This window comes from Accipiter gentilis, chromosome 4, assembly GCF_929443795.1.
Source record: "Accipiter gentilis chromosome 4, bAccGen1.1, whole genome shotgun sequence".
Lineage (NCBI taxonomy): Eukaryota > Metazoa > Chordata > Aves > Accipitriformes > Accipitridae > Astur > Astur gentilis.
Window position 1 is genome coordinate 22,655,238 of NC_064883.1, and position 14,298 is coordinate 22,669,535.

Sequence of the window (14,298 nt, forward strand, 5' to 3'; positions counted from 1 at the left end):
CCTGTGTCCTTCAGAAGGAATGAAAAAACCCTGCATAAATTATTTAAAATTACCTAGATAAAAAGTGACTGTATTGCAGTAAGGTAAGGTTTTAAACTGTCTGGGGCAAAACAAATGATGTTGTAAGTTACAGTACCATCACCTGTTTAAAATGCTATCTCAATTATTTCATATCATGTTAAACAGCACATTTCTCTTAATGAACTGACAGTCCCTGTTCACGTTTGTCTTTTTCTTTGCATATCAATATTTTTGTTCTGACTTATGATGAATTCTTTCTTCTTTATCCCATGCTGTTTTCCAGTTATCCTTTCATTTCCACACAGCTGATTATTTCAGGTGTAAAATACATCTGCATAACTATTAACACATTAATGAAATTAAAATTATTTTAAAATCTGGCATAATTTTCTCACTATATAATATAGTATGTTCTCTTAATTAAGGAAACATTAAACAAAACCATAATCAGACCACAAAAGCAAAGATGGATGGTACTATGGTATCAACCAGGATGGCTATATTTGAAAACTTCACCATGACCATAGTCATTGTTTTCCCCCACAACTGCTGTATCAGAAACAAGCAAAGAAGCTTCAGAACAATAAAGTTTTAAAGAAAGTTCAATATTTTAAATACCAGGGCTTGTAGCCACAGTAGTCAAAAGGCTAGGGCTATAAAAGAAGCAAGATGTGTAGGAAGACAAAATGTTCTCAAGAGAAAACTGATAGAAGAACATGGTCATGTGACTGAGTAAGGCTTTTTTTTTTTTTTTTTTAATTAAAAAAAACCTTTGTCATTGCTGCCCAGATTTTAAATACATTTACAGATTCATTTGGATGGATGGATCTCTCTCGTACAGACAGCAGATCACAGTTCTCCATGTTCTTTGTGCAATAACCATGTAACAGCCTGGTTGACACTTAGGTGGGGAATACAAGACAATGAAAAAAATAATGATTATGGAAATAATGCAAGACCACAGTCAGCACTGAGTTAGCTGCAGTACAGATGACATCTAAATCCCATGATGTTCTTAAGTACAAAACACTGAAACCGATTTTTCATTACAGTTGTTTTAATAGTGTCATAACCAACTTCCTTTATTGCCCTTAATGGATAATTAAGATGCTTTCTCCGTTTTTAAAGGCTCAATGTAACTATCTTGTAACAATGGGAAACTGGATTGAACCTTAAGTAATCTGAGATGTGTTTAACAGGGGACCCATCTAGTGAGTCACACCAATCTCCAGCTCCTTAATGGTTTAAAAAACAAAAATATTTTTTAAAAAATTCCTGATCAGTCACTAATCCTGCACAGTGCTTCTTGGTGGGAAGGGCTTAAGTTACAGCATCTACTTTAGTAATAGCTGAAAAGGCTGGTATATTTAAGAAATTTTAATTTCAACTGTCAAAAAGCAATCAGTGAAGACTGACATGGCCAAAAATTCAGTGTGTGGTTCTACTTTGTATTTACTATTAGGAGAGGGAAGTTAAAGTCTTAGTTGAACAAAACTGAACGTCACAGCTTTTGCAAAGTGCTGTCTCCAGATAGCAAACCTGTATCAAATATATCAAACCCAATTTCTGTCCATAAGCTATTTTTTCTGCATCAACTCTCACAATGGCAATTATTTATTTAGGTTCACCTGATACCTCAATAAAACCATTGGATCTATGAAGCAAATTAGACTGAAGTACACAATGGAAACCCAAACAGAGATGAGAAGCAAGAAGCATCTGCAACGGTACTAGACAGCAGTGTCTCCTACGTCTTCTTCTCTGAAACAATGCACAGAGGAATTCTTTAGCACAAGTGCCAGAAATCAAACGTACCCCTCTGCACTGCTGTCACTTGAGATTTCCTGCCACCTACACATCTCTTCTCCCTCTCTACCACAGATCTCTTCTGGGCAAGATGAGAGAAGGTCACGAGCTCAGCACATGAAGCCCTGTCTTCTAGGAGGGGAGGAGAAGGAGGCAGCTTTGGCTACTCCCTGACAGCGGCCAGTTATACTGTTAGAAAATGAGAAGGAACATCTCAGGGTGGAGGGAAAGCCCGTCGTCCTGGGAAAGCAAATAACTAACACAGCAGCCTGCCGTGGGTCTCTGGGTCCACAGTACCCACAGCATTTGCAGCTTACGGCTTTAATCCTTCCTCCAAGAGAAAAGATTTTAAGGTTCCCTAGCTACTTATCAGCTCCGCTCTTGAGCTTTGGCCTCCCTTTCCCTGGATCAAGAAAGCAACGGGAATGGCAAAGGCTTTCTTCACTGACTTGTTAGTGTGCGTTCAAGGTTATGCTAGGACAAATGCACACAGTCTGCTCTGCTGCTCCAGACCTCCAGCCCAGCTGCCACCATGAACTGCACTACCAGCTTCTGCTCTCAACAGAAAATGCTGTATTTACAGTTAATTTCAGAAATAACTGCCTTTTATAAAGACCTGCAAGCTAACTCAAGTTTGAGCAGTTCAGGTTTCACTTTCCAGGTTCCCACTTCCTCTTTTCCAGCTTACTCACAACATCGTCACTGAAGTCATCTTCATTTCTTGATATTTAATACAAACAGAGCCCTGAAAGAAACCCATTACTGACCTTCCTCCAGGGTACAAGAAAAAATTCTTCAGATTTCAAAGGCCTGTTCAGAGGGGAACAGGCTGCACCTGGGGTAACAGCAACCTCCCACAGGAATATGGGAAAGAAACGCCTTTTTTCTTTCTCTGGTCAATTCAGACAGGGTATTAGAGGGGTCTGTGGACCTGCATTTGGGGTAAGCTGGTTCTCTTTATCAGCAGCAGCGTCTGATAACAAAAGTCCAGACAGCTTCCGCCATTTCCTGCACGAGGCCTGCTGTGGAGGCAGCAGGAGCCCGCGGTGGGTCAGCTGCCTCAGAAGTGACCCAGGCCGCTGCTGCCGCTCGCCCCCGCTGCCGGGCGGCTGCAGCGCCATGGCCCGCTGGCCCTCCAGCTCGCTTGAGGCCAGGAAGATCAGAGGTAGCCAGCCTACATAGCCAGAGAGGCTCGCGGAGGAGTTTTGCGAACAATTTCATCAAGCATCACCGACAATATAAAATACCAACTCTTCAGGTGCTGTGAAAACTCCTTATACCAGCATCTTCGAGAACTGATACTCTGTGGAGCATTTACACATAAAAACATAGCAGTTACCCATGCAAGCAATCTTTCATGCTCTCCAACCTTTCATACAAATCTTATATGGTACATTATAAAGAAATTCCTTACGGGATTCTTACTGTAAAAAAAGAACTAATTTTTTTTTTCTAAGTTGTCAACATAGCTTTAATCATTTAAACAGTAAACTATGCAGCAATAGTCTTGTCCCTCGTGACATATCCCCGACATGCTCCCCACAGAAAAATCTATATGGAAATTCATGGAAACATCCTCTTTAATACACAGCTAGCAGTACTAGTTTTAAACCACAACTCCATTGAGTATAATTCTCTTTATTACAAACCTCAAGCCTCTTTGCTCCTGCTATCTATTATTAATCACCTTGTGTATCTAGAAGGATGCATGGTTCAATCACACTTACTTGATTCTTTCTTTTACTACATCACAGGGCTTTATATTAAGAAAACTTCGAAAGCTTAAGGCAGGACTTCCACCATAATGCAGACCTCCTGCAGCTCCTTACTCATCCAAGGAGATCCCAAAGGTGACAAAAAGCTGACAGAAATCAGTGTTATTTGGGAGAGAAAAGCAAAGATATTTCCATGAAGATTCTCACGCTGTTTATCTTTCCAAAGCCCACTCCTACAGATGAGAAAGAGCAGCTCTCCACAGGAACAAGCACTAAAGCATTAAAGCACTAAGTTCCTGATGCTCTTCTTCACTCACCTTGCAACACTAAAATTCACTGTGGTGTTACTGCAGTGTGAATATTTTTTTAAAGGACCAAAACTAACAAAAATTGGGGCAGGGAATGGGGGGAGGGGGAAATTTCTATTCAAGTCTTAAAAAAAAAAAACAACAAACAACAAAAAACAAATTATCAATCAGGAAGTTTTCCTGTCCTTGCAAATTATAGTCAAGCTAACAGCAACTTCTAGACCTGCTGTTTCATACTTTGAAATCATATTGTGCACTTCTGCTTCTCAGGTGCCTGCATAGTCATACATTGTGTCTTGGAGCCATGCCATAGTGAAAAAGTCAGTGTACATACTAAAAAGAATGGCATCCCAACTAAAACATGTGACTACACAGAAGGTCCTTGCACTTACAATAACTGCACAATCCAAAATAGAGAGACCAAACAGGTCTTCAAACTTCTCATCCACTCACTTTGTGCAGTTCACTTCTGTTGCAGGCCTAGCAGAAAAGACAAACGGGAAGGGCAGCTGCAGGGAAGTTTCACAAACCAGAAATCCCCTGAAATATAATCCCCAACAGCAGGTTGATCAGCTCACAGATAAAGCAGGACAAGGCCCCTACTAATAATTTGGCCAGTTTCTCTTACAGCCTCAGAAGCACTACCACTGCCTCACATGCTAGCCAAGTTTAAATGTTTGCTCTCTACACCCATGCCCTGAGGATTTTCTCAGTGCATCGAAAGGTGATGTCAGTGTGCCTACCCTCAAAAGCTATGTAAATGTTTTATACAAAAACTTCTAATAACAGGTATAACTCTGTATTTTCCAACTCAGAAAGCACAAAATTATTCTAACTAAAGGATATGTAACCACACCATGATCAGATTAAAGGTCCACATTGTCCCTGGAAAAGTCATAATATTAGGCTGCTAGTGGATGTTTTGGGACAGAGAATAAGAAACAAGACACAAAAAGAGTAAATCTTTCCAGGAAAGTCCCACATGGAAGGTGGGACCCACCTCCTACCTGATTGTTATCAGCTATTTAGGGACTTTGTGCTGGAGTATATTAAGTGTGATAATCTGGATGCAAACATAACTGATTAGCCAATCTTGATTTATATCAGTATGCACAATAGCTAAATGCCAATACTCAATCACTAAAAACAAAACAAAACAAAAAAGGCATAGTATACACTGACTCACAGAACCATACAAGAAGGAGAATTTGCCTCATCCAACCTACCAGATTGCTCAAGGCTTTGTCCAGTCTGTAAAGCAAATGGAGATTTCACCGCCTCTCTGGGCTGCTCCAAGGCTCATCATGAACATTTCCATCCTTATACCTAGTTCTGTTTCAACTTATGACCATTATCCCTCATTCTCCCACTGTGCACCTCACTAAAGAGCACCCTCCTGCTAGGCACCACCATTACTCTTGGTAACCCTCTCTTAAGTACTGGGAGACTGCAGAGCTAGTCATTTCATTACAGAAGGCAATCCCATGGATCAAACATGATTTACCTTGATTAAAACTGGCAAACACTATCTTCACATATACAGGAATTACTTCCAAGCAGATTCACTCCATCATTTTTCCAGGGATAGTGGTTGACCAACCTGTAGTATCCCAGACCTTCCCTTTTGCCCTTCTTGAAAATGGGTACCACATTAACATTTCTCCAGTTATTGGGGACCTCCCCCAGTCTACACAGCCTTTCAAAGATGATAGGGAACAGCCTGACAATGACATCAGTCAGCTTGCCCAGTACCCTCAGGAGGCCTCCTGTCTGGACCCATGAACTTGCATGGGTCAAGATTTCTCAGAAGATCCCTGACTCAGTTCTCTTCCACTCACCCTTTCCTCCCTGAACTGCATCTCTGAGAACAAAGTCCTGTGAGATCTTATTAATGAAGACCAAGACAAGGAGGTAATGGAGCACCTCAGCCTTATCAGAGTCTGCTGTGACTAAATCACCTGTCCCACTTAGCAATGAGCCTACATATTCCACAACTACTTACTTACTTACTTACTGCTTTTCTCCCTCGAACTCTTCTAGCATCTTACCTTTGCCTCCTCAACACCCTGTTGTTGCCAACCTCCTCCTACACCTCAACACATTTTCCTCCCATATGCCTTAATCTCCTCATAAAGCTTCTGTTGCTACCATCTAAACCTGTCCAACACCTTGGACCCTTCTGCCTGTGGCCACACAGAAGCACCTTCATGCAGAGACAAAGATAATCTGTCTGGCAGAGCTTGTCTGTTCCTCTGATGTTTTCATCTATGTTTGTTCCTATAGTCTTTGGCACGTATTTCTTGGAGGTTCAAAGTGACATTTTGAAAATAAGGAATCACTGAAATTACATATAGCACCGATTATAATATGTTCAATGTGAATATAAATCAAATATTTGCTTAGATATCTACTTTGCTTACATTACTAATCACCTGATCACAACTAACACTTGAAAAAAATATATTCTTAGTGTTTGATCTTTGAGTTCATGCTCCTATCCACTGCCATACAGCAGTGGATGTTTATAGTTACGATAAATGCACTTATTCTAGAAACATACCTTCCTTTTAAAACTGCTTAATGACTTTTCTAAACAAAGGCTCAAAGATTTTCTTTTTTTAAGTCAATAAAGGTCCAAAGGCCAAACAAATGTATCTCTATACAGCGCAGAGAAAAGTTACAGTGAAGAAACTACTAACCAAAGGCTAAGGAACAGCTATGCAGCCCAGTCTGTGTGGTAACTAGCACCAAGCACAAGGCTCTATTCATTTAAGTTTGTAATTGCTTATGGTGTTACTTATTAAATGTTTATAATACTTTATTTCTACTCAAGACAGACATACATGCAGGGGAAAATAAACAAACCTGTAGACAGTTAGCCAAATTCACAACACAGGATCAAAAATAATTTTTGCACTTCGTTTCATAAGGAGAATTCCTAATATACTTTAATTTCCTCTGGAATTCTAATTGTATTGAAAAAACAATGCAGGAATGGAGTTCAAGGACTGTTTTTCATCGCAACAATTATTCAAGATGTAGTCTCCCCTATTATATCTTCTCAAGAAAGCCATTTTTTATAGCTCATCCATTTTTAATTTGATAAAGCCTCTATGTTCTGTTCTCTCTTTTCATTTGACTGCTGAGTCTTCTCATAAACGTTCATTTCCTAGCAGCTACAGCACAATGAATAGAAAAGCAAACCACCGTTCAACTGAACAAAGACACTCCCACACAGTGGAGTATCTATGTCTGGGAGCCCTGCTGTAGAAAAACACATGCCTACAGTTATTCAAAGATTCCACTTCAGCCACAGTGCAATGCACTGGCAGGCATGAAAAGCCTTTCTTTACCTTGTTTATTCAAGAACTATGATCCACTACAGCCTGCTTTTAAGTATTTGATATCCTACACTGAGGAGATTAAATAAGCCCAATGCCAGATGAAAAGCTTTGGCCCTGCTGTTGATTTTTTGTAAACTTATGAAACCAAAATCTGAAGGTCTTGTCCTTAGAGACTAAAAGGCCTTTGCTGTAGCATTTTTTATTTATTGTGCTAGCAAAGTCAATCCTATCTCTGACAGAAACTAATTTCTTGATAGGTTCCCTCCTGCCTTGAGTGCATTTGAAAGCAAAACACCCATCTCTCTAATTTCCATACTCCTTCTCATGTAATTAATCAGATATACAATCTAAACCAACTTCCTTTCCAAGCGCATTATTGCGAATTAGTCATTTGTGGAAGAAAAACATAAAAAGAAACAGGACTGTATTTTACATCTTGTTTAAGAAGAGTCTTTCATACTGGGAAGGTGGAAGATGGGCTATAATAGTACAGTGTTTAAATAAGTAAATATGCACAGGGGTGCATGCAGAGAGCACGTGGGTGTGCTCTCATTTCTCATGCCTCTAGTGAAAGAGGTCATGACCCTTCAGACTTCAACCTCATCACTTCTAATTTTTCATCTTGGTTCTCCAAAGAGAAATTTAACCCATCTGGTTTTCAATTTTATGAGGTCATGAGCCATGAAACAAAATCTAGCTGTAAAAAAAAAAAAAAAAAAAAAAAAAAAAAAAAAAGAGAGAGAGATAATCTTCTCTCAGTGTCTAAGAGTAGATTATGCAGATATTTCTGTTAGGTCAGGACAAACTTACAAGAGAAAAAAATCTTCTCCACAATATTACACATTCATACGTCTACTACTGGGTATTTCTTTTTTGTTTGTACTTAAACATCTCTAGTCTCTCTCTCAAAATAATATAGAATGGTTAACCTTAAATTCCCACCAACACAAAGCTGGGAAAATCCTGCCTTTGATGTCATCACTGGGATATTTGGCCTAGTGCCACAAAAAGGCAGTAATTTCATCAGAAGTCATAGTTACATTTCCCATTACAGCAAGGCAAACACGAATGTTCCACCCTTTTCTCTGCTCTATGGCAATACCAGGCAATACAACCAGAAAGAGGTCAACCTACATCTAAGCCGGACATTTCATTGATTGGTTCACACCTCCAGCAAGGCATTTAACAGTGCTGGTGAAAGGTGGGGCTTTTTGTTTTCTTAGAAACACATCTGAAAAGTATGCAGTCTCCCTCTCCCCAGCCACAGAAGTCATACAGCTTCAGCAACAACCCCCTGCCAAAGACCCCCCACACTATGAAACATTTTACATACAAAAGAGTTTGTAAGATCATCTACAGCGTTTTCAGTATCCACCAAAGCCAGAGCACCATTACCACAATCTCTTGAAGGACTTACATGGGGACACTTGGAAGTCAGACAAGTTCATAGTGTTTTATACATATATATAAATGATACAACAAAACTAGTAATCTCAAACAGCACAGCACCTTCAACAGAGGACTAACTCATATTTCACTACAAAAACACTTAATGATTCACCTGTTTTATGTACTTAAGAGATGAAATCTTACAGTAAAATGCAATGTGCAGGAATGCTTTTTTTAAGCATATCTTTAAAACACTTCTGGCACCTTCCATGTTTTGAAAAACAGTCACAGAAAATGGTATGTAAAACCAGATAATAATTTTCTAATACTATTTCTCTAACTGCCTTACAATCCAAAGGCCAATCAAGTTCTTGGGGACTGCATCCACCTGAAGTCCTGTTCCCTCCTCCAGCATAGCAAATACACACTGAGCTGTTAATCGCAGTAATGCTAATTAAAAGACAAAAAACCATGACTACATTAACAGTGAAATTGCCAATTAGCACATAAGGCTCCCTCATTACTGCTACTGCATGAAATGTGAAGCCCGATGTGGATAGCAGTCATAAAAATAAAAGACATTTTTAAAAAGCTGATAGGTCACATTTTCAGCTTACTTCAGAAGTTCTGCTGGAATCAGTAGCTGAGAAGTTGACCTACAGGAAAGAAATTCCTACAACATTTTATAAAAACCACTGAAGAAAAATATTGCCATTTTCCACATCTGCATTCACAATAGTTTTCAGAGGAAAGAGTACTTGCCCCGGTGTAGCCACTAGAAAGTGGCTTTAAAAAATTAAAATTAAAAAAAGGCATAAAAGCTAACATTTCAGTGGACAACTTCCCATGGCTTTATACTCCGCATAAGGCTTCCCCATAAGGGACTAAGGGATACTGAAAGCAGTCCATGTGATCCTAGTGTCCTTTACTCTTTAGAAGGCTTATTTATTGTTGTGTCCTTCAGTCTCTTTCAATGACCATTTAATGAAAGTTAATCCAGATCCCCACAACACTAGTGCTGCTTCCATAAAGTGACTGTGCTCTTCATATAGTCTGTATTTCTTCAGGTCTCTCTCTGTTTTTTCTTTTCTTTTCTTTTTAAAGGTTTTGAATTCTAGTTCAGAGGTCTCACAATAAATAAAACTGAAATATTTTCAGCATTATCTTCCTTGTGAGAACTGGAGTATATATTTGTTTTCCACTTGCTCCCTTTTAATCAAGCATTTTGTTGACCATAATCAATTTCTTCACTCAGGAGAAAAATGTGCAATTATCTACAATGAAGAAGGTGTGTCTAAGGAATAGGGTGGGGGAAGAGAAATCAATGGAACCATCTGTCTGACATTCCTACAACATTATAAGAGACTTGTAATTAACTGCTTGCCTACCAAAGTCTGCCAGCTTTAACTCCCCCGTGTCACTGATCAGAAGATTCTGTGGTTTCAGGTCCCTGTGCAAAATGTAACGCTGGTGGATGTAAGACAGTCCTCGCAGCAACTGAAATAAAAATAACTGAAAAAGAGGGGGACAAAAAATGACCTCTGTTAATATTTTGCATATAACCACAGGTGATTTCTTCACAATAGGCAGGGTGCTTGCATATTGTGGTAACATTGTGTCAGAATTCCTCCCAAACTGGCATAATTCCCACCCAAATTTAACACAACAAGATTTCCATCTAAAAATTATGTACTTTGCAAGGACTAACCCCAGCCTCCAAGCCCTACTATATCAGAGATTCAGTTTGCCTGCTTTAAAAAGAACAAGAGTAATACAACCATGTGCAGAAGGCTCAATTTCTACCAAATTATAATTATATTCCATTTACCCATATGGCCTTAGAGATTAGGTGGTAGCCTGAAGACAGATGTGTATCTTCACTAATTATAGGAAACAACAGTACAGGGTGGATAGGGATGGGGAGATAAGGCTGGGGGATGGGACACTGGAGCTAAAATAAAGAAGAAATTAATAGTATAAAAATAATGCCTGTGTACCCATGGAAATCTGCAAGTATGATAGGTTTTCTCCTTCAAAGTTTTTTTTATTGGGAGTTGCTTATGTATTTTTAATTAGGAAATAATTGTGACTTTTGTCTTTTGTGACACTTTCAAAAGTGACTTTTGAAACCTACTTATAATAGTCTTTAACGTAAATTTAGATAGGAGCCTGGCTCGTCCCCCATATTTCTTTCAACCCTTCACTGGAATCTACAAATGCTTTCCCTAGAGCTAAGCATTGATATTGTGTATTTTTGTAATTTACAGTTATGAACAAAGAGCTGGATGATAGAGATCTTTTGTCCTCCCCTTTTCATCTCCTGTCCCATCATTCTCCTGCATTCTTATTGGCACCTGCTGTGAAAGGCTGTGTTACCCTCATGGATTTTGTCAACACAAAGGGTGAACTATCATTTCCCAGGAGTTTTCTTTGGAGTTTTGAAAAAACTCTCCTAACATACAGACCCTTCCTATTGCCTAGAAATATTTTTAGAAATACTACAGTTTCCAAATGGGAACACAACAAGCCTTTGCAAAACCAAACATGGAGGATTCAAGAGTGGATATGGACCTCACAGCTCAGCAGCTGGTGAAGTGTGCTCTCTTGGAAGATGTGGAAACCACACCAAAGATTTGAAAAAAGTCAACCCAGGCACATGAGAATTTCTAATTAACTTGCAACACAAGTATCCTATTTAGTGACTGCTGAAGTGAGGAGACATTATAAAAAGGGTTACAAAATCTGATTATAGAAAAGAATAAAGGCTGACATGAAAGAAACAGAAATGTCATGTTACTGAAGTTGAAATGAATTTAATTGCATTTCATTTTTTCCCCGAGTGCAGACACAAAACACTGTATGTTTAGCTATTTAGCCAGGGCACAAAGAGCCATATCAATCACCTTCTTGCCAGGGTTGGGTCTAACAATGTGCTGAGGAAACCTAAGAGCAAAATACAGAAACAAAAGAAAGAATAGCAGGAAAGCCGTAAGTAACATGCACATTCCTTTTTGAATTGTGGTTAAATAAGGGCAGGAAGCAGAAATGGCTTTTATTACAGCCTTAAAATATAAATTAAATTCTATTAAATGACTTCAAAATAGCATAGCTTTTTTTATAAAAAGATAGGGAAAATATCCAGTTTGCTAGGCTAAACCAATGGTATTTAGCTTTAAACATGATTTTTATAAATATGCAAAGAAATGTCAAGTATCATGTTATCTTACAGTACTGTAATCTTTATAACTCAAAATATATTTATTAATGTGGGCTTTCATTTGGCTTTAATGCAAAGAGTCAAGTGATTTGACACGATGTGCTAAGAAAAATCCCCAACAATTTCACCGCTAAACAGAATAAACATCTACACTTGGGGACAGCTTTGGAACGTAGTTTTATTCCAAACTTGTAGACATGCTGGACTCATCGAGTACTTCCACAACAGTCAATTAATTCATTCACATACACTGTGTCAATTGCTTCTTCCTTGGAGGAAGATCATGAAAGAGAAGGGGAAAAAAATCTCCCTGAATTTGTTACAGGATAAACTCAGCCATTGTTTTGTTGCTTTCTCTTTTCCTCTTTACCTTTGTTTTTATTTGGTAATATTAAATGTGAAAAGATTTAAGTGAAAACACGAGCCTAACACCCAGCAGTAGAACATTCTGCAAACCACAGGGCCTTTGGGATTGCTTGGGAAGAGAGAAGAGTAAAAGAGGCTCTCCATTCCCAACGGTTCCCGACTCCACAAAAAGAAAAGATAAATTGGAAAGAACCATTTCTGACACCTCAGGAAACACTTCTGCCTTCTCACAGTCAAGTTCCCGCCCCTGTCTTTCAGGAAAGCCCTCTCCAAGAAACCCATTCCCCTTCAAGACTATCTGCATCACCTTCACAAGGATGGAAATGAATACTAGATGAGGTACCATCACCTCTTACCCATATACCCAATCTGGTATCGGCATACCATGGTTGTACTCTGACCTTGCTTGCTCCTTCTTCCGCCTTGCTCAATTCTGATCCCTATGAAACCTCAACCTGGGACTTCTGGGGGGGGGGGGGGGGGGGGGCGGTGAACAAGCAACTGAACTGCCATTTCCCCAAGGCTATGGGATGGCAGCTCTGCAGACCAGAGAACAACTCTAAAAGGAGTCAATGGCAAATTCTATATGCATTTCAACAGGTTGGTTGTGAGGGTAGAAACCATACAGATTTGTGGTTCTTGAGCTTTTATGTTAGTAATTTTAATAGTTGCATGGTCATACACAAGGCTGTATAAATGTCAAATAACTTGAGAGACTTGCCAGCTGCCTAAATGAACAGCCCTGCTTTCATGGTATTTTTCATGAGTGTTGGTGAGTGTACAACCTAGACCATTACATGCACACATCTAACAGCTGCAAGATGGCTCATGTGCAGCAGAATGCTCTACTATCTTGTTGGCCTCTGGATGTCACACAGGACCTTGAGCTCTTCTCCAAATGAGCTTATAAGCTAAACACTGACACAGGCCATCCAAAACACATCTAACTGGTGGGACTGATGGGAGTTAACACTTTCTGACTTGGGTTCAGAAAGCTCTGACGAGTCTAACGGTAAGGGAGGATGCTCATGTACAGGTGATCTGTGTAGAAGTGCTCAGATGACTCCACATAGTTGCCCTCCATTCCCAGAGATGGTAGAGAGTTTCTGGCAAAGGATACTGGGGTAAGAGAAAAGCAGAGAGAAATTCACGACATGCCCAGAGATATTCTCCAGAAAATGTACCATTTTCACACAGTGTCTGCTGAGGCATCAAGGACCCCAATGACAAGAAGGATGCTGCCCCAGAGGACAGACTAATGAGGCCCGTGGGGGGCTTTTTAAAGTCTTTCCCTGATGGCACAGAGGGATTTCTGAATGATTTCCTGCATTTGAGCTCCCTTACCACATGTTGTATTGTGGGAATAAAGGACCTGGCCCTAGATAGAGAAGTCGAAAGCTACATGGAACCTTTTTGTCTCTAGATGTACAGAACTCTTGGCTTTGCTCTCTCTGCAGCAATAGGCTGCAAATGGAGCTGAGCTAACCTGGACCAGGAGTTCACATCAGTTCAGAAGAAAGGTGAAAGCAAGATTGGATTAATGTGCCGGTCCTACAGCAAGCTCGTATTGCTGTATTAGGATAGTTACTTTCAAAAAGTAATACACAATACTGCACAAGCTTTATTATCACTCATCACTGATAACACAAATGCTCCTGCTTGCTGTATGTATTAAAGCACACCAGCTGGGTATTACGTAATCATCTGAATTCCCTTGCGTGTATTCAGCATCAATCAAATCATATTCAGTCTTAACAGGCCATCAAATCTAAAAATACCATTAAAAGAAACCCAACATAGGACATCTCAACTCATGCTTGCAACCAGTGTACTTCTCCCTATCATCCAGAGGATATTACAGGCTTCTGTGAATTATTGGCTATTTACAAAGACAAAAGGTGGCAATAAATCCCCACAGTACTATCTCACAGCCCTGGAAATAAACAGAACCAAACACAATGCCCAGTTAACGTTTAGGTTTACTAGATTGTTTGGGAGTTTTTTGGTTTAAGCCACTAACATAAGAAAAACTGCCTGGCAATATGTAGTATTACGTAAGCAATGAGAAATGTCTCTCTGTGACTTCTGCTAGCATGTCAAAAGCTCATCAAGTACAATCTTTTTTATCCCTG

The 14,298-nt window shown here is 39.5% G+C and overlaps 1 protein-coding gene across 16 annotated transcripts in view; it reads right to left on the reverse strand.

Moving 5' to 3' along the window:
- The window catches only part of CDK14 (cyclin dependent kinase 14), a 333,262-nt gene that overhangs the window by 153,282 nt on the left and 165,682 nt on the right, over window positions 1-14,298 (reverse strand). For all 16 annotated transcript variants that reach the window (XM_049798612.1, XM_049798611.1, XM_049798619.1 and 13 more), the window contains one exon: window positions 9,972-10,095. In XM_049798612.1, the coding sequence (XP_049654569.1) occupies window positions 9,972-10,095 (124 nt within the window). The remainder of the gene's footprint in view (window positions 1-9,971; window positions 10,096-14,298) is intronic.